The sequence below is a fragment of the Mus caroli genome, chromosome 2, assembly GCF_900094665.2.
Source record: "Mus caroli chromosome 2, CAROLI_EIJ_v1.1, whole genome shotgun sequence".
Lineage (NCBI taxonomy): Eukaryota > Metazoa > Chordata > Mammalia > Rodentia > Muridae > Mus > Mus caroli.
Window position 1 is genome coordinate 27,562,524 of NC_034571.1, and position 19,466 is coordinate 27,581,989.

At 45.1% G+C, this 19,466-nt stretch overlaps 1 protein-coding gene across 1 annotated transcript in view; it reads left to right on the plus strand.

Moving 5' to 3' along the window:
• The first annotated feature begins 1,947 nt into the window (after positions 1-1,947).
• Abl1 (ABL proto-oncogene 1, non-receptor tyrosine kinase) overlaps positions 1,948-19,466 on the plus strand; it is a 112,328-nt gene continuing 94,809 nt past the window's right edge. Inside the window, exon 1 of the mRNA XM_021155765.2 lies at positions 1,948-3,539. Coding sequence (XP_021011424.1) covers positions 3,404-3,539 — 136 coding nt within the window. The 5' untranslated portion in view covers positions 1,948-3,403. The remainder of the gene's footprint in view (positions 3,540-19,466) is intronic.

The following is a 19,466-nucleotide window of genomic DNA, read 5'->3' on the forward strand; positions in this document are numbered from 1 at the left end:
TGCAAAGAGATCAGAAGTGCAAACGCACTCTCAGAGATTAAGGGCAGCCTGGGCTGGAAATCCTCAAAAGCCCAAACTGAGAAATGTTCAAGAAATATTTATTGAAGAGTTGCAGTTCCAGGTGCTGAAGGGTGGTTCAATCAAGAGCACTTACTGCTTTTGCAGATGATCTGGGTTTGGTGTCCAGCTCATAACTATGTCTGATCCAGGGGTTCTGATGCCCTTTAGCGTCTGTTAGCAACAGACATGATAGTGGTGCACATAAACTCAGTCAAGTACACATACATGTTTATAAATAAAATATCTTTTTAAAAAAAGATTTATTGTTATATTTAAGTACACTGTAGCTGTCTTCAGATGCACCAGAAGAGGGCGTCAGATCTCATTACGGGTGGTTGTGAGCCACCATGTGGATGCTGGGATTTGAACTCAGGACCTTCGGGAGAGCAATTAGTGCTCTTAACCGCTGAGCCATCTCGCCAGCCCTAAAATATCTTTTTAAAAGTTGTAATTTGCTTGTTTATTTAAAGTTCAACCAGAGAATGAAGAATGTGGGTAGGGAAAGGAAATGGTTAAAGCAGGGACAAGAGTTAAAAAATAGACTATTCAAAAGAAAAAAATTACAGTCATCAGGGTGAGCATAGATAGATAATCAGAGAGAAGCAGGGGCACCTATTTGAAGACTGGCAGTACAATTTAAGAGAAAGCTGGACAGCCAAACTGCAATTCAAATAATGTGACAATCATATTATTCTGTGAGTGAATTTATAAACTCCAGTTCTAAATCTGGGCACACATTTTCATTTGCTTCACAGTATTTCAAAAGACTTTTGTTTCTGTTGTTTTGTTTTGTTTTGTTTTGATAACAGTGTAGCCCTGACTGTCCTGCAACTTGCTCTATAGACCAGGCTGGCATCGAACTCACGCAGCTCCGTCTGCCTCTGCCTCCCGAGTGCTGGCATTAAAGGCGTGGGCCACTATCACTCAGCTACATGACTGTTCTTTACTAATCAAAATGCCATTTTCTTTGTTGAACAGTTATTTGGTACTGAGTGCTTCGGTAGAAAAGCCATGCTTTTGAGCAAGAAGTGGTGACTTTTAAAGGCCACTTCAACCACAGCGATGAATGCTTCTCCATCTGTGTTGTGGGAACAGCATTGCATGTGGTAAAGCATTTAATGTAAAAGTGCAGATAGTGTGAGTGCTGTGTTGGGTGTGCCCCTTTGGAAAGGGGTCCCAGTAATAGGGACAATGACGACTAGGGGACCAGAGGACAAACTCTCACAGGTGTGGGGTAGTTTCTCAGACTTGAGGTCTGATAACCTGGACAAATTTCGCCTTACCTTGAGTTGTAGGAGGACACGTGTCTTACCTGTGAAAGGATTCACACTAGAACAATCATACCCGAATGCATGATCTCGCCTGGCACACTCTGAACAAATGCTGTTTCTTCAACCTCCTATCCCAAAGGACCACCCTCTCAATGCTTCTTCCCAGGTTCCCATATTTGGGCCTTTCCCTAGTGATGAGGATATAACGCACCGGTCATCTTGATTTCTCGGAGAGAGCCAAAGTTTCTCCCCGAACGAAGCTCAAAGAAGAAATCCAACTCCGGTTCTGGAAAACTCCAATCCGTAGTTTTCCTCTGTCTCTGAATCTCCTGCGGTCTAGCTACAAGAGCAGTGAAGACAACGGCTGACCGGAGTCCACCGGCTCCCAGGAGGCGGGGTCAGTTCTCTGTAGCTATGGGAGCTGGAGGCTTGGGCCTCCGCGAGCAGCCTATGGGCGCCGGGACTACAAGTCCCAGCATTCCTCCTGGCACCACCGATCGCAGCTAACTGTCGGCTCTCGCGCTCACTGGCCAACTGGATGGTGGTGAGGGTTATCACTGGTTATCGAAGACCAATGACAAAGCAGAAGGGGCGGGCGCTTCCTCATCACTCACCTTGAGCTCAGAAAAGCTACCTTTAAAAGGTCGTGCGGAGCCGGGCTGTCGCAGGCAGTGAGGCTGGAACCCGAAGGTGCGGCAGCGTGTGGGAGACCGGCGCCAGTGGCCTATCGGACCTCGCTCGGGGAATTCCGGCGTCGCTGGGGGCGGGACCGGGGGCGGGGCCTGGCCTCGTTGTGGCGCGGCTCGTAATCCATTATGGCGGCCTCGGGGGTCGGTGTCTCTCCCTAAGAGGCGTCGGAGCTGGAACCGGGTGCCGGGTCCTGCGGCTGAGGACTCCTTCCGCGGCACACACCCTCACTGGCTGGAGAAGCCGGGTTCCTCGACTGAGCCCGGCATGTGACTCCTCGGCGGCGGCGGCAGGGGCCGGTGCCGGGGGAGGGGTGTCTCGGGTAGAGACCCTTGGGCTCGGGGCAGCTGAGGCGCCGGGCCTCCTCCCCTGTGGCTGGCTCCAGGTTCCGGACCGCGGGAGTCCTTCGTCCCTCCTAGCTCTGCTCTGGCTCTGGGACACCCAGAGTGGTCTCTGTTTCTCCCTACCTGGGACACCCTGTTTCCTGAGGAGGAGCGTCGCCCCCGAATAAGCCTCCCGCGCCCTGCCTGGGAAGTCGCTTTCTCACCCCCAGACCGCCTTTCGCTCGATTTCAACCCCCAAGTTTGCCACGGAGCCCCTCATTCAAATCATCTCCCTGCTGTCAAGAGATCTCCGGGGGGTCCTCCCAGATTGCTTCCACCGGCCTCCGATGTCCTGACTTCTTCCAATGTCACCTACAGCCCCATTGGTCACACTGCAGCCCAAAACTTTAATGCAAAGGAAGAGTCTGGATTGGTTTCACAGGCCTTTTAAAAAGCGGACTTAAAAGTTGCTGGTTATGCATTTCTTCTCGGCAGAGTGGAGAGCAAACTCTCGATGAGATCTGTGTGACCCGTGTCATTTTTCCGGAGAGCAGGGCAGGGAAGTGAGAGCGGCAGGAAATTTGTTACAAGATGGAGAGACAGAGATAGGGAATTGGTTGACTTCCACAGGAAAGATTGCAGAGAATATAAAAGCCGCTCAACCTTTGCATCTCGCTGGGGAGTTGAAATGACTTTCAGTACTGTTGGTCCTTTTCTGACTTTTCTGTGAATAGTTTTATCTATCTAAAGTTCCCCTCTTGCAAAGAAAGTGTTCCTCGGCTTGCAACGTAGACTTAGATTGAAGAAACTTTTGGGTAGCATTGCGGTTACATGACTTCAAACTAATTACCCTGGAAAAGAATTCCAGACTCCTGTTTACATGTGTGGACCTCAAACCCAGCTTCCCTTTCTCATGGAAGTTGTCTGTCTGTGATTGACCCAAGTTACTGACCCAAGTCGGTGGTGTGAAGTTCTGGGTATATACTGTTGCCTGCTAACCCCCACGGACCATTCTGAAAGGTCTTGAACCCTCTTCTGGAAAGGGGCGCCTATTATTGCTTTATGGGGCAGCAGCCTGGAAAAGTTCTTGGGGACCAAAGAAGGCCTAGTTTGCCCGCCCTGCATTTTATCAAAGGGGCAGGGAAGAGGGACTCATCGAGGCATGGGGGCCCACACTGCAATGTCTTTGTGGAACACGGTGAGTGCTCTCCAGGTTTCTGATCATTGTTTTTCCTTAAGCCTCAAAGAAGTTTCTGAAACAATATATGTGTCAATTCCTTCTGGGTCTCCTTAGCATTTCTTTTTTTTCTTTCTTTCTTCCTTCCTTCCTTCCCTTTTTTTTTTTTTCTACTATAGTAGCAAAAGTGGTGGAACAATTCTTTGTATAAGAAAATTGTGAATTTATTCAGTCTGCTTGAGTTGCTGTTTCTTGCCTGAATCCACTTCTGGTTCACTGTTGACACAGGGCAAGCCCTTTAACTGTTTAGGGACCAGCATTTCGTGGGGGAGGGGTTGCACTTAAGTGTCTCTGAAGCATCCAAAGTTCTTCCTGTCTGCTCTCTCTAAAGGCTGGGATTCTACCGCCTGTGTATGGATGTCTTTTATTGCTTTGTTTATGGAACACATATCTTCAAAGTGGTTTGCGCACACAAAAGTTAAGACAGAACCTAGTTGACATGCTATCTTTTTTTTTTTTTTAATATCTTCACATTTCTTTCTTTTTTTTAAAAAAAAGACTTATTTATTTATTATATGTAAGTACACTGCAGCTGTCTTCAGACACCCCAGAAGAGGGCATCAGGTCTCATTATGGATGGTTGTGAGCCACCATGTGGTTGTGGGGATTTGAACTCAGGACCTCTAGAAGAGCAGTCGGTACTCTCAACCTCTGAGCCATCTCTCCAGCCTCTGACATGCTATCTTTTGACCTTCTCAGTGATGAGCTGCACTTGAAACTTCTCATTTTGGATGTAGGTGGGAAAAGTTGAGTGTGGAAACAGTGTGCCTCCTGAACTGAGACTGGCTGTGTTGCTTTCAATAAGGAATAGCTCCGTTCTCAATGACAGCATCTTTTCTTCCTGCTTAGTTGTCTTTGACGTTTATTTATGAACCTATTTGGTTCATAATGCTGACAGCACATGTTGTGCTATTGACTAACAGTTAAGGGCTGGTTAGACTAATGTGGCAGAGGCAGCCAGGACCCAGTTAGTCAGGGTCCTGGTTGTACTGTGGCAGCCTGGGATTTCTCAGTGTACTTAATATTAAAATAGCAATCGAGCCCTCATACAGTAACCATACATAGGCAAATGTAGTGCATGCAAGGGTCTTTGAAATTCTGTCATTACTATTTAACAACAAGTGGTTGCTATAAACAGTGGTTGCTTTTGGGTGAACTTATGGGCACCTTCAATTTGATAATTGAAGTTTTCTTTTTGTAAGATTTATTTTTGTTTTATATGTATGAGTGTTTTGTGTGTGTGTGTGTGTGTGCATCACATTTGTGTCTGATACCCATGAGGTCAGAAGATGATGTTGGATCCCTCGAACTGGAGTTACAGATCATCATGAGCCACTTGTGGGGATGCTGGGAACTGAACCTGGGACTTCTAAGAGCAACACATGTGTGGTTTTTTTTGTTTGTTTGTTTGTTTTTCTCTGTATAGCCCTGGCTGTCTGGAACTCACTTTGTAGACCAGGCTGGCCTGGAATTCAGAAATCCACCTGCCTGAGTGTACACCACTACTGCCTGGCTCTGTTTCCTTTTTTTTTTTTTTCCGAGACAGGGTTTCTCTGTGTAGCCCTGGCTGTCCTGGAACTCACTTTGTAGTCCAGGCTGGCCTTGAACTCAGAAATCCACCTGCCTCTGCCTCCCAAGTGCTGGGATTAAAGGTGTGCGCCACCACCACCCGGCTCTCTGTTTACTTTTTAATTGATGTTTTATTGTCTCTGTTTGTGCCTGTTTGGGCTTGACTGCTGTGGTGTACATGAAGAAGTCAGAAGTCAACTTTGCACACTCACTCCTCTTTATGGGTGCTTCAGAAGAGGGAATCAGATCCCATTACAGATGGTTGTGAGCCACCATGTGGTTGCTGGGAATTGAACTCAGGACCTGTGGAAGAGCAGTCAGTGCTCTTAACCGCTGAGCCATCTCTCCAGCCCCCACCAGTATTCTTCTCAATCTTGGTGATTTCTAGATACTTTCTACAACAAATGTGTGTTATTTTGTGATAGAAACAGAAAGGTTTGCAATCCAGAATGGTGGCTGGAATAGGTACTTCTTTGTTGCACACTTTTTGTGGATCTGCTTACGTCTTTTTTGAACATCTGTCAGTTTCCTTAGACTTTGAGGGTTCTTGATCTCAAAGACTATGGATTTTAGTTCCAAACTGCTCTTCACCCTTCATAGACTGGTTTTTCTAGAGTTTGTTTATGTCCCAGGCCTAACACATGGTTTGGGGCCATATACGAGTTGGAAGTCAAGGCTAATGTGTGGTGGTACGTTTTGTTGGCAGTGAGTGATAAGGCAGTACTGGCAGTAGTGATTGTGATGAGAAGGAGTTGGGGTGATGGTGGTGGTGGTGGTGATGATGAATTGTCAAGGGGTAGGGAAGCAGATGGTAACATTTGCCAGGATCAGTCAGGGTGAGAAGGATTCCCTCGTATGTAAAGAGGGAAGAAATGGAATCTATGGGATTTTTTTTTATATTCCATACATTCCTTTAACATGTTAGTGGCTTGCCTAGGAAAATCCACTGTTAGGAGTATTGAAACTACTCAGAAGTAAACTTTTCCTTCTACCAATGTTGAGCACACGTGTGATAGGTAGTATTTTAATACGAGAGAAGAGAATGCAGCTTCCACCCTCCTAGGACCTTTGTTTTAGAGACCGAGGCGGACTATCTGGGACTGCAGCACGGAAGACACAGATAGACTACATTGTAGCAAGTGCTGAGCGAAAAGGAACAGAGATGCTTGGGGCATAACTGCAGGGGGGTAGAGTCTGTTGGTAGCACGTGCCTATAATTTCAGTACTGGGAGGGCTGAAACAAGAGGGGATGGAGTTCTAGGCCAGCCTGCTCTACATAATGAGACTCTGTCTTTTTTTGTTTTTGTTTTGTCTTTTGGGTTTTTTTTTTTTCTGTTTTTTGTTTGTTTGTTTTGTTTTTTAAATATTCTCAGGGGCTGGAGATGTGGCTCAGAGGCTAAGAGAGCTTATTGCTCTTCCAGAGGATGAGAGTTCAGTTCCCAGCACCCACACTGTGGCTCACAGCCATCTGTAACTCCAGATCTTCAGGAGATCCAACACAGTCTTCTGGCCTCTGCAGGTACCTCTATACATGCAACACACACACACACACACACACACACACACACATAAAAAATAAACAATCTTGGACTGGGGACATAGCTAAGACAGTACAGTATTTGCCTTGCAAGCATGAGGACCTAACTTTGAGATCCAATACCCATGTAAAAGCCAGGTGGTATCTGTCACCTGTTTGTAAGCCCAGCATTGGAGGCAGAGACAAGAAGATCTCAGGAGCTTGCTGGCTAGAAGGCTCTCCTAATCAGTGAACCCTAAGTCCTACTTAGAGACCTTGTTTCCAAAAATCATATGGAAGCTGGGAGGTGGTGGTACACGCACGCCTTTAATCCCAGCACTTAGAAGGCAGAGGCAGGCAGATCTCCAAGTTTGAGGCTAGCCTGGTCTACAGAGTAAGTTTCAGGACAGCCAGGGCTACACACACAGAGAAACCCTGTCTCAAACAAACAACAAACAAAGATGGCTAGCACTAAAGTGTGACGCCCAAGGTTGTCGTCTGGCTGCCACATGCCATGTACCCTCCTGTACATGTGCAGCCCCCCCCCCCCCAAACATATAAATACTTTTCCTTAAACCTTGGTTTTCTTTCTCTTCCTTTCTCTTCTCTTTTCTTTCTTTCTTTCTTTCTTTCTTTCTTTCTTTCTTTCTTTCTTTCTTTCTTTCTTTCTTTCTTTCTTAATGCTTGGTGCCTGAGGAGGTCAGAAGAGGGCATTGAATCAGATCTTGGAAGTGGAATTATGAGCAGTTAGGAAGCACTATGAGGTGCTGGGATCAGACTTGGTTCTCTGTGAAAACAAGTGCTCTTAATTTCTGAGCTCTCTCTCCAGCCTTTATATCTTGTTTAGTAAGAATCGTATTACATGGACTGAGCGAGCTGCTGTCTGCTCGTGAGGAGTTGGAGTGAGTACTCAGGAAGATTGTTTCTTCTTTCCTCTGGATTCTGGGATTTTATATACCTAGCAATATTCTGGGGTGTCTTTTCCAGTGAGTATACTTTCTTTCTTTTTTATTTATTATGGCAAAATACTCATAAAAAGAACCAATTTAACTGTTCAGTTTGGTGACATTACCTATTAATAACACTATGCGATTACCATTATGCATTCTAAAGCTTTTACTATCTTGAATATGGAACCACTTACTTGTTTTTTTTTTTTTAATTTTGTTTGTTTTGGTTTTGGTTTTTTCGAGACAGGGTTTCTCTGTGTAGCTCTGGCTGTCCTGGAACTCACTTTGTAGACCAAGCTGGCCCCAAACTCAGAAATCTGCCTGCCTCTGTCTCCTGAGTGCTGGGATTAAAGGTGTAGGCCACCACGCCCAGCCACATACTTGTTAAGAACAATACTAGGCTCTGGAAAGACGCTCAGAGAATTTGGGTTCAATTCCCAGCACTCACATTGTGGCTTACAGCCATCTTTAATTCCAGTTCCAGGGGTCTAGTGCCTTTGTATAGTCTCCAAGAGCACCAGGCAGATGTACAGGAAAAACAGCATGCACAAAGTGATTCCCATTTTCCTCTCCTGTGTTGCTATACTCTCTGTCTTCTTGAATTTGCCCTTTCCCATTAGTCTAGGGTTTTCAAGGTCATCCCTGCTGTAGCAGGTATCAGGCTTTCCTTTAAATATTTGGTCATATTTCATGGCATGAATGAATACTGTATTTTTAGTTCATGTAACTTGTATACAACTTATAAAATTAGGTTATAATATAAAGAGGTAGTGACTGTCAGCTTGAGACCTGACTGTGGGGTCACTACCTCTGTGAAGCGCTGTCCTGACCATGGAGTAGAAATGATGAGCACTGTGTAGCCAGCACCTTCCTCCTGCTGGAGGAACCTGAGCTGCTTGTACTTCAGCACCCTAGAACCTTTCCCCGTGTAATGTTCCCTTGTTATCCTCCTTCTGTCCTGTCCTGTCCTGTCCTGTCCTGTCCTGTCCTGTCCTGTCCTGTTCTGTTCTGTTCTGTTCTGTTCTGTTCTGAGACAGGTCTCATGAAGCCCAGGCCTTAGAGTTCTGATCCTCCTGCCTTCATATCCCTGATGCTGGGATTACAGATGTGTGTCATCATGCCTGGTTTATGCTGTGCTGGGGATGGAACCCAAGGCTTCATGAATGCTAGGCAAACACTCTACGACATGATCCATATTCCCCATCCTTCTTGGGATCATCTCTTAATATCTATAGTGTATTCCTGATATTGATAATTTGTGTTTATCCTGTCTCCTTCCCCTCCTTCTCCCTTCTAGTCTATTCCTTGAACTTTAAAGTATGCTTGGCTAGCTTATCTGTTTTATTAATCTTTTTTTTTTTTTTTTCGTTTTTTGAGACAGGGTTTCTCTGTATAGCCCTGGCTGTCCTGGAACTCACTTTGTAGACCAGGCTGGCCTCGAACTCAGAAATCCACCTGCCTCTGCCTCCCGAGTGCTGGAATTAAAGGCGTGTGCCACCACGCCCGGCTGTTTTATTAATCTTAAAGACAAACCAACCCTTCCCCCCTCCATATAGTCAACATTTATTTTAAGGTCTAAAAACATTAAGACTAATTAGAGCAAAATGACTGTTATTGCTTTAAAAGACAAGCAAATAAATAAACCAATTTTTCTCCTTTATATGAGTATTTTGCCTGTATGTATGTTGATGTACCATATGTGTGCAGTGCCTGTGGAGGCCAAAAGAGGGCATCAGAGCCTCTGAGACTGTAACATCTGTGCTAGGACCGAACTGGGGTTCTCTGGAAAGAGCAGCCAGGGCTTGTAACTACTGAGCCACCTCTGCAGCCTCTGGCTATCTTCCCTGAAGCAACACATTCATTGACTGTTTTAGTTAGCATACAAAAGAGTGTGTTTAGGATGGCCATGCCATCTGTGTACACTGCCATCTGCTGCTCCTTGACATGTCATCTTTATTTATTTATTTAAAAAGATTTATTTATTTCATGTATGTGAGTACACTATAGCTGTCTTTAGACACACCAGGAGAGTGTATTGGATCCCATTACAGATGGTTGTGAGCCACCATGTGGTTGCTGGCAATTAAACTCAGGACCTCTGGAAGAGCATTCTGTGCTCTTAACCTCTGAGCCACCTCTCCAGCCCCTCATCTTTTTTTTTAACGTAGTCTCATTTAGTGATTTGGGGGGGGGGCTTGCATGAAAAATAGTGTCTATTCAAAGGTCACAAGGAGGTTTTGACACTTTACCTTATATTGTACTGTGCAGTTTGCCTGGAATGAATTTTGATCTTTATTGGTGAAGGGTTTTTGGTTGTTTTTTTTGTTTTTTGTTTTTTTATTTTCAGAAACACTTTTTTTTTCAAGATTTATTTATTATTATACATAAGTACACTGTAGCTGTCTTCAGACACACCAGAAGAGGGTGTCAGATCTCATTACGGGTTGTTATGAGCCACCATATGGTTGCTGGGATTTGAACTCAATACCTTTGGAAGAACAGTCAGTGCTCTTAACCACTGAGCCATCTCTCCAGCCCAGTTTTTTTTTTTTATTCCCTCCTTCCATATTTACCTCATACTTTCATTAAAAAAGAGCCCTTACCAGGGTTTGAGAGGGTGGTTCACTTTGTGTTCAGTCATGAGGACAGGAATCCATATACTCATCTGCCCTATAAATGCCAGATAGGAGCAGAAGCTCACCTGTACCCCGGCACTCAGGAGGCAGAGATAGGGTATCCCTGGGCCATGACTAGCTAGACTAGCTGAGTCCTGGAGTTCAGAGTTCAAGTGAGGGAACCTGCCTCAGTGCCTATGGCAGAGAGAGATAGAGACACCTGGTACCAACCTCTGGCCTCTACATGCACACTGCACGCACGCACCTGAGAGTACACACACACACACACACACACATGTGCAGAGAGCATCACTGCGGAGTGAATCTGATATCTGTGTTTGTAGGTCCGTCTGGGAGCTCTATGTTTCGTTAATTCACTGCCAAGTTTGTCCCATTATGCCATCTACATCACCTGTATCCCTGTAGCTTTAAAGCCAATCTTAGTTATTTGATAGAAGGAAGCATCCAGCTTTACATCCAGCTCTGGCTTGGCTTCCTCTTTTTCCTTTCCATACACATTTTAGAATCAGGTTTTTTTTTTTTTTTTTTTTTTTTGGTTTTTCGAGACAGGGTTTCTCTGTGTAACCCTGGCTGTCCTGGAACTCACTCTGTAGACCAGGCTGGCCTCGAACTCAGNAATCCNCCTGCCTCTGCCTCCCAAGTGCTGGGATTAAAGGCGTGCGCCACCACCGCCCGTTAGAATCAGTTTTATTCATTTCTAGATCCAGTTAAAGATACTCAAAGCTTTTTTTCTAGGATGGCATTGTGTTTATTGATCATTTTGATCCTGGGCCTAGTAGAGTAACATAAAGACTGGAGGAGGCCTGCTCCCTTGGTGGACGTGCAGCACCAGGTATGTTGTGGTTTCCAGCTGCTTCCATGTCCATCTTTTCCTGATCTTTGGCTTTTTAAACGTTCTGTTTTTCCTTTGAACTCAATCCTTGGTCTTGCTGATAAAAATCCTGTTTGTATAGTTTCAAGTGTCAAGAAATCTGATTCCTGCCGGGCAGTGGTGGCACATGCCTTTAATCCCAGCACTTGGGAGGCAGGGGCAGACAGAGTTCTGAGTTCGAGGCCAGCCTGGTCTACAGAGTGAGTTCCAGGACAGCCAAGGCTACACAGAGAAACCCTGTCTCAAAAAACAAAGACAAACAAAAAAATCTGATCTCCCCCCCCTTTTTTTTTTTCAGATTAGGTGTTCAGTACATGTGGAATGAGAGTTTACTTTGTGTTGGGCACTGTGTGTGTCTGATATAACAGCAGGGAACAGAAGCATCAGCTAGTGGTGGCTCTTTGTGCCTGGAAACCCCCATTGTCACCTGCTCGGGAGAGTAGTTACTGCCTGGGCTGTGTGGGCTGTGTCCCTGAGGTAGGGTCATTGTTAAGCAGAGCACACTCCCACTTGGTCCAGCAGTGCCTTTATCTCCTTTTGCTGATTAGTAAGTGCTGGTGGCTTAGTCTGACAGCTCCCAGGTTTGCCCTGATATGGTAGCTCCTCTGACCTTGAAGAACTCTCCTGACCTTCCTACCTCTGCTGCCCAGTGCTGGCCTTGCCGGCGTGCTGCTCCCAGCATGCTTCTTAAGGATGCAGTGAGGACTTTTGAAGTGAGAGGGATTGTTATTTAATGAAACACTTTATATTGTAATGTTTTGTGGTGTTTGTTTTTGGTTGGACTTTGGGCATTCTAACTCTCTGGTGATTATTATGTGATGTGAAACAAATATATCCTATTTATGTTCCTCTGATATCTAATTTTATGTGCTTAGCCAATTTTATAACTGTAAGATCACGATTTGTAATTAAAAAAGAGTATATTGTTTTACAAGTTTTATGGCAGTTTGAAATTTTATTTTAAAACTAAATTGAACTGTTTTGAATAGATATAAAGTACAGAATACAGTACAAATGTGTATCCTGAGGTGCTTGTTTCTACCTGGACCACCAGCCTTTTGTCCCAATTCTCTGCAAAGCAATCTCTGTAGTTCTTTTAAAAAATAGATATTTATTGTGTGTGTACACATGTGTGTATGTACCATAGCACGGGTGGAGATCCGAGAACATTTTGTGGGAGTTGACCTTCTTCTCTCTGTCGTGTGGGTTCCAAGTCTGGGCAACAAGCCCAGTTACCTCTTCCTTATTTATTTATATTTAACTTTTCATTCACTTTTATCTTATGAATGGGGGTGTTTTGCTTGTATCCTTGTGCACCACATGTGTGCTGTGCTGATGGAGACCAGCAGAGGACATCAGATTCCCTGGAACTGGAGTTACATCATGTGGGTGTTGGGTACTGAATCCAGGCTCTCTGCAAGAGCAGTCAGTGCTTTTAACTGCTCAGCTCTCTCTTCACTCACCTCCTGTTTTCCTTTTTCTAATGGTTTCATTGCATCTCATCACCTGGGAGTGTCCTTGTCTTTTCTGCACACAGTGCTTACAAGTGATGTTTCACAGCTGTGCTGGAGTGCTGGACTATAAGGAACATGTGCACATGTCATTTTATAGCAGTGGAGGGCTACTGATACCTAGATTAATACTAATATAGATGCTTGCTGTACTGCTAGATACTGTCCTCAGATTTTCATCCATGAAAGTTCTTGTTTAGACTTGCACCACCAGTACCATGGTGGACAGGGAGGTGGAAGTAGGGATGCAGGGTACAGGCAGGGGCCGGAGTCTGTTGCCAGAGCTTGGCAGTGGGCTGCTGTCAGGCTGTGTATTCTAACTAGTGAAGGAGAGAGTGTCTGATGTGGTTTTAGCCAGCAGCTCCTTCTCTGTGCTCCTTATTGCCTTTCTGTGTGATGGACATTTGAGCAGGAGCCTGTGCTTCTGGTTGTCTGTGACCCTCCACTGCCACTGCCTCACATCCCTTACTCCAAGGAGCTCCCTCATGTCTAAGTGACTCTGATGGACTCTCAACTCTGGCTGTCTGTGAGGATCCTCTCAGAACTAGGAAGACTTGCCTTTAGACTCCATTGCCAGGGTTTGGACAGAGACCCAAGTTTCTCCCAATTTGTATTTTAATGTAAAGGGACTCTAGTTACAAAGCTGGTTGCACAAGAGAAGAGCTGTTGCAGTAGGAGGTTGCTTTGACCAAAGGCTGCAAGCCTTTCCTTGTTTCTGAACACCCCAGGAGAATCTGGCTCAGAGCCAGCAGGGGAATCCCTTCACCCTGGGAATGGCTCTGGCTTAGAGTGAGCCTGCATCCTAAAGTGATCAAGTCTATCTGAAAGCAAGGTCTTTTATCTCCTTGTGTTGAGGTTAGCCAGCCTCAGGATGGAACGGGAACCGTGGGAAAGGCAAGGAAGGGTGGATGGGCAGTGCCCAGTTGCTGAGTCCACTCCTTCTGGACTCTGTACACGCCTTCTGAAGCCATTGACTTCAGTTCATCTGATTGCTCACGAGGTTCCAGGAAAGCAGCACACGCCAGCTGATCAGCTTCTTCTCATTCTTTTTTTTTTTTAAAGATTTATTTATTATATGTAAGTACACTGTAGCTGTCTTCAGACACTCCAGAAGAGGGCGCCAGATCTCGTTGCAGATGGTTGTGAGCCACCATGTGGTTGCTGGGATTTGAACTCTGGACCTTCGGAAGAGCAGTCGGGTGCTCTTACCCACTGAGCCATCTCACCAGCCCCTCATTCTTTTGAGAAGAAAACCAGCAGATTCCATTGATTAAATGATGCAGATAGGCTAGCAATATACATTGATTGCTATTTATAAAAACAATATTCTTTATATGTATAAATAGGTAAGTATAAATAATCACATACTGTTATTTACATTTACACTGGTCTCACTCTCAGTTGTTTTCGTGCTATGTTCACACTTGTTTCTGCTTTGAAAAACTGACAAGTTCTACTTCATGTAGCTCCACTTAACTTAGCCCTCAGTCTCTACTCCACTGACCTAACTACATCCCCAGCCTGTGCAGTTGTAACTTTGTTAAAGGTTATATGTTACTCACACTGCCTTTTGTTTGTTTGTTTGTTTGTTTGTTTGTTTGTTTGAGACAGGGTTTCTCTGTGTAGCCCTGGCTGTCCTGGAACTCACTTTGTAGACCAGGCTGGCCTCGAACCCAGAAATCTGCCTGCCTCTGCCTCCCAAGTGCTGGGATTAAAGGCGTGTGCCACCACCGCCCAGCGACACTGCCTTTTAAAATTAATTACATTTTTTATTTTTGAGAATTTCATACAAGTATACTATGAAACAATATTATTATTACCCTGTTACCCCCTCCAACTCCCACTTGTGTCCCTCATTAAATCCCAGACCACATCCCTCTGGCCTCTAAGATCTTTGTGTAATGTGTTACTGGTGTAAATATTTTGTTTCTAAAAACTGTTAGTGTGAAAGTCGCCAGACCAACATGCTCATCATTTGTTGAGGGTTTTTTTTTTTTTTTTTTTTTTTTTTTTGAGACAGGATCACACCATATGTGTTAGTTTTCTATTGTAGTGATAAACACCATGACTAAAAGCAGCTTGTAGAAGAAAAAGGCTTTTTTTTAAAAAAATCTTACAGCTTGTAGTTCATCATACAGGGAAGTGAGGGCAGGAACCTGGAGGCAGGAGCTGATGCAGAGGCCATGGAGGGCGCTGCTCTTTGGTTTGCTCCCCATGGCCTGCTCAGCCTGCTTCCTTATAGAACCCAGAACTTCCGTATTAGTCAGGGTTCTCTAGAGTCACAGAACTTATGGGTAGTCTCTGTGTAGTAAGGGAATATTTTGATGTCTTACAGTCTGTAGTCTCACTCCCTAACAATGGTCAGCAGCTGTGAATGGAAGTCCAAGGATCTAGCAGTTGCTCAGTCCCAGACGGCAAGCCGGCGGAGAGAATCTTCTTTCTTCCAATGTCCTTATGTAGGTCTCCAGCAGAAGGAGTGGCACCACCACTGCCTGGCAGTGTTGTATTTTAAAAGGCTAAAGATTATTGTTGTGGAGAGATTGCTTTGTGATTAAGAGCACTTGCTGCTCGTCCAGAGGCTGGAGTTTGATTCCAAGTTCCAAGCTCACAAGCACCTGTAGCTCCAGCCCCCAGCCCCCTCTTTTCATGTTCTTAGCCACCTGCACCACATGTGTGGCCACATACAGAGGTACAAACACAGAAATTGAAAATATTAAAAATTATTGTAGCCAGGCGGTGGTGGCGCATGCCTTTAATCCCAGCACTTGGGAGGCAGAGGCAGGCAGATTTCTGGGTTCAAGGCCAGCCTGGTCTACAGAGTGAGTTCCAGGACAGCCAGGGCTATACAGAGAAACCCTGTCTCAAAAAAAAACCAACCAAACAAAAAAGCAAACAATAAAACATTGTGAGGGTTTTGCTTTATTTGTTGAGATGTGGTCTTATTTTGTGTCCCAGGCTGGCCCTGAATTCATAGAGATGAGCCTGCCTCAGTTTCCTGAATGAGTATTCTACTAAAGGTATGTGCCACCAGGCCTGGTTTTGGCTTTTTAATGGAGTGTTGCAATGGGTGGCGCAGTAACATTGTATTTGCCAGAACCTGGGCTTTTGTCTTAAAACTGCCACTTAGAAACCTGAACAAGCAAGTTTTAGTAGAGGTGTGACTGGCAGCCCAACCATCCATACAAATATAGCTTTCAACTCAACAGGAAAAAGAGATAGTTTATTCTGGAGCAAAATATGAGTGACCATGGCCTAATGAATTTATGCCATCCTAATACCATGTTCCACTGTGGTAACTTTCATAAAGTTTTTATACTGATAAAGTTCCAAGTCAAGGTATTTACCAAATCCATCAGTGGGCTGGCTCATCAGGTAGGTGGGTTTCAGCAAAGCCGGGATATCAGTGTAGGTTTCAGACGTTGCCTGTGACATTGGGGTTGATGGTACCTGGGAGTCTGTTCATACAGTCCAAAGGATTTACCCAGAGCCACCAGGATGCTGGGTCAGACACAGAGGGACAGTGAGTGACTGCTCCGGGTCTCTAGATGGCCCAAGAAAATGTAACTGTGGGCTTACACCATTCCAGTTCTCCATAGCTGAAGTCCTAATCAGCCTGGCTTGTATAGAATTCAGAGTGTCTGCATCCCAAGGAGCTGCTCTGTCGTTTGGCAGGTGCTACCTGTCTCCCTGCAATAGGGAAGTCAGATAGTGAAGTCAGATGTCCTCTGAACTCACTCCTGCTATCCACCTAGGAGCAGTGTGACTGACTACAGACACAAGGGACATGAGGCAGGGCACATCTGTGTCGCATTTCTTTGCCAGGTGGAAGGGAATGAAGCAAGGGTGAGGTCTGTGGCTCCATCTACATGGAAGGGGGAGGAAGAGAGAGACTGTAATGCTGGTGAGCCTGAGACCAGATGGCACGGCTGTGGTGACTCAGAGTTGTTTATAACCCTCCACATTATACATGGACCTGTGGTGACATGGCAGTTGCTCCTCCTGGAAACTTGAGAGAGAGAGCTTTGCTGTGTAGACCCTGACATGGGATGTTTCCTCAGGCTCGGGGAGGGCATGAGCTGTAGAGCCCTTCTTTTGTCTTGGCATGAATTTAGGGATTCTGGAGATTTCCCCCAAGACTTCCTCACGGGGTCTCTAGGCCGTCTCGCTGGCAGAGGCAGTGTATCCTCTGACTAGATAGCTGCTTTGCCTTCCCTCCAGGAATTCGTTGCTTCTTCAGGATAGCGCTATCTCATCTCTAAAGCTCTTGTTTACCACATTTCATTTTCTTCTGGCTTTTTCTCAGTCTCCAAAGGTCTTATTTATGAGCCTGTGTGGAAGTTGAATTTGTGAAGCCCACATTGGGCTCTGATGCATTGTGGGTAGCTTTTGCTCCAGGTGATTTCTGGATTCTATGAGTTTGTGTGGCTGTCAGCCCAACTCGAAATTGCACAGTGAAACAAACCTTTAATTTACTGGGTCAGAAGAACTCATCGGGGACAGAAGTCTGACAAATTAAGTGCCTGCTTCAACATGGGCCTTTTTTTCTGTGTTGAAGGGATGGGTAATTCACCTGGTATCTTCTGGAAACCCATTGATTTAAATGCATTTCAAGAGGCTAGGGATGCAGCTTGCATGGTAGGGTGAGTGCTTGCCTACCCCAAGGCCTTTGGTTCAGTCCTCAGCACCCCATAAATTGGGCACTCCTGTAACTAGAAGTTCAAGGTCCTCTTTGGTTATATAGCCAAGTTCAAGGGCAACATGGGATGTGAGACCCTAGCTTTCTTTTGTTTTTAAGCAATTTCTAGGAGTCAGGGGAAATCTCTGCTCTGTGCTGCTTTGGAGGTGCTCTCTGTCTTTATCTTTTACAAAGCTTCAGCTAGTGTCTGAGGCTAGTGTCCTCACTAACGTGATAAACAGGACAGGTGATTTCTTGGAGACTCACAGAGGAGCAGTTTAGATACCACAGCTCCTGAGTTTGTATTTGATTATATGACAGAGGCTGGCCAGATACCTTTGGAGAAGTCTCTTAGCTCAAGGCTATCTCATTTGCCATCGCTTGCTCTAATGCCATGGGGTGATGGGGAATATAAAGCACATCCAGCTCTCTGTGTGTGCTGCCTCCTTCATGTCTGTTAGGGAGAAGGCCAAGAGAAACTGATGCACTCTAGGGTCTGGAGTGATGGAGTGGCTCCATGGTTAAGAGGACCCTGGCTGTAGTCTCCACGATCACCTGTAACTTCAGTTCCAGGAGATCAAACATCCTCTTTTGGTCTCCAAGGGCACCAGGCACACATGTGATATAGGCAAAATAGACAAAATAAATCAGAGAGAGAGAGAGAGAGATATGCTAAGTCATCAGTGAAGTGTGATTCTTGAGTTTTGACCAAGATCTCCAGTGTGTGCAGAGAGGAAAGATGAGCCTTTCTCACTGCAGCATAGCACTGGCTGTCTGTGGACTGAGCAAAATCTTCATTATTTCTAGGGAATCTAAACCCTATTTTTGATGGGGGTTAGGGTGGGGAGAATATAAGTTTTCCTAGTTAACACTCTTTTCCTTTCAAAATCGCATGCTTTTAGAAGCAGTAATCAGGAAAATTGTGGTTTTGGTGAATAAGCAGTATCTTGAGTGCTAACACATTTGTAGCCTTGTGTAATAATCACTCTGCAGGGCTCAGTGTGTTCTCATAGTTCTGGGCCTTGGAGACAGCTCCAGGTAATCCACTTGCTCTGCAAGTGTGAGGACGTGAGTTCAGATCCCAGCCTGTGCTGGTAACCCCAGTGCTGCAGGGGTAGACATACACCTGTATGTGTGTGCATACTCCCATGCATCCACCTTCACATCAAATTGTGTAACCTTTTAAGACTGGCTTTTGAGTTTGTTGCATGTAATAACAGTTTTCTACTTTTCAATGCTAAGTAATATTCTGTTGTAGAAATGTTTATTCATTTATCTGTTGTGGGCAGTGGGCTATTAGTAGCTGGGACCCTAATGGCTATGAATATAATCATTATAAACCTTTTATGTGGGGCTGGAGAGATGGCTCAGTGGTTAAGAGCACTGACTGCTCTTCCAAAGGTCCTGAGTTCAATTCCCAGCAACCACATGGTGGCTCACAACCATCAGTAATGGAGTCTAATACCCTCTTCTGGTGCGTCTGAAGACAGCTACAGTGTACTCATATAAATAAAAAAAAATAAATCTTTAAACCTTTTATGTGAAAGAAAGACACTTCACACCTTCCACTTTATCTTTTCTGTTATGTCTCTGTCCCCTCCCTGCCTCCTCTCCCTTACCCCGCCCCCCAGGTGTAGCCCTGGCTGTCCTGGAACTCCTCTGAAGACCGACCAGGCTGACCTCAAACTCAAGGGTTCACTTGGCTTTACTGCCCAAGTGCTGGGATCACAGATGTGCTCCTTCTTGTTATGTTTGTTTAAACAGCTTGTTTGAGTTGATAGACTTAGCCCCTAAGATAAGAACTGACTGACATATAGCCCTTCAGTGAGTGACAAAAAAGTCTGCATTGTCCCAGGAATGTTGACAAGGGGAGGGAGAGTTAGAGGACTTAGCAGACCAGATTGGGTGGATGGACACAGCACAGTAGGTGAGGCCTTACAAATTAGCCACTCTGCTCAGTGTTAGGAAGTAGGTGTGCTCACTCAATGCTAGCACTCCAGAGCCGGAGCAGGAGAATTAGAACTTCAGCTACACTGTTTCAAACTACCCTGGGCTATTTGAAACAGTGTTTCCAGATAAAACAACAATAACAACAAACCAAAAATAGTTAATGGTCTTTTTTTTTTTTTTTTTTTTTTTTTTTTTTTTTTTTTTTTTTTT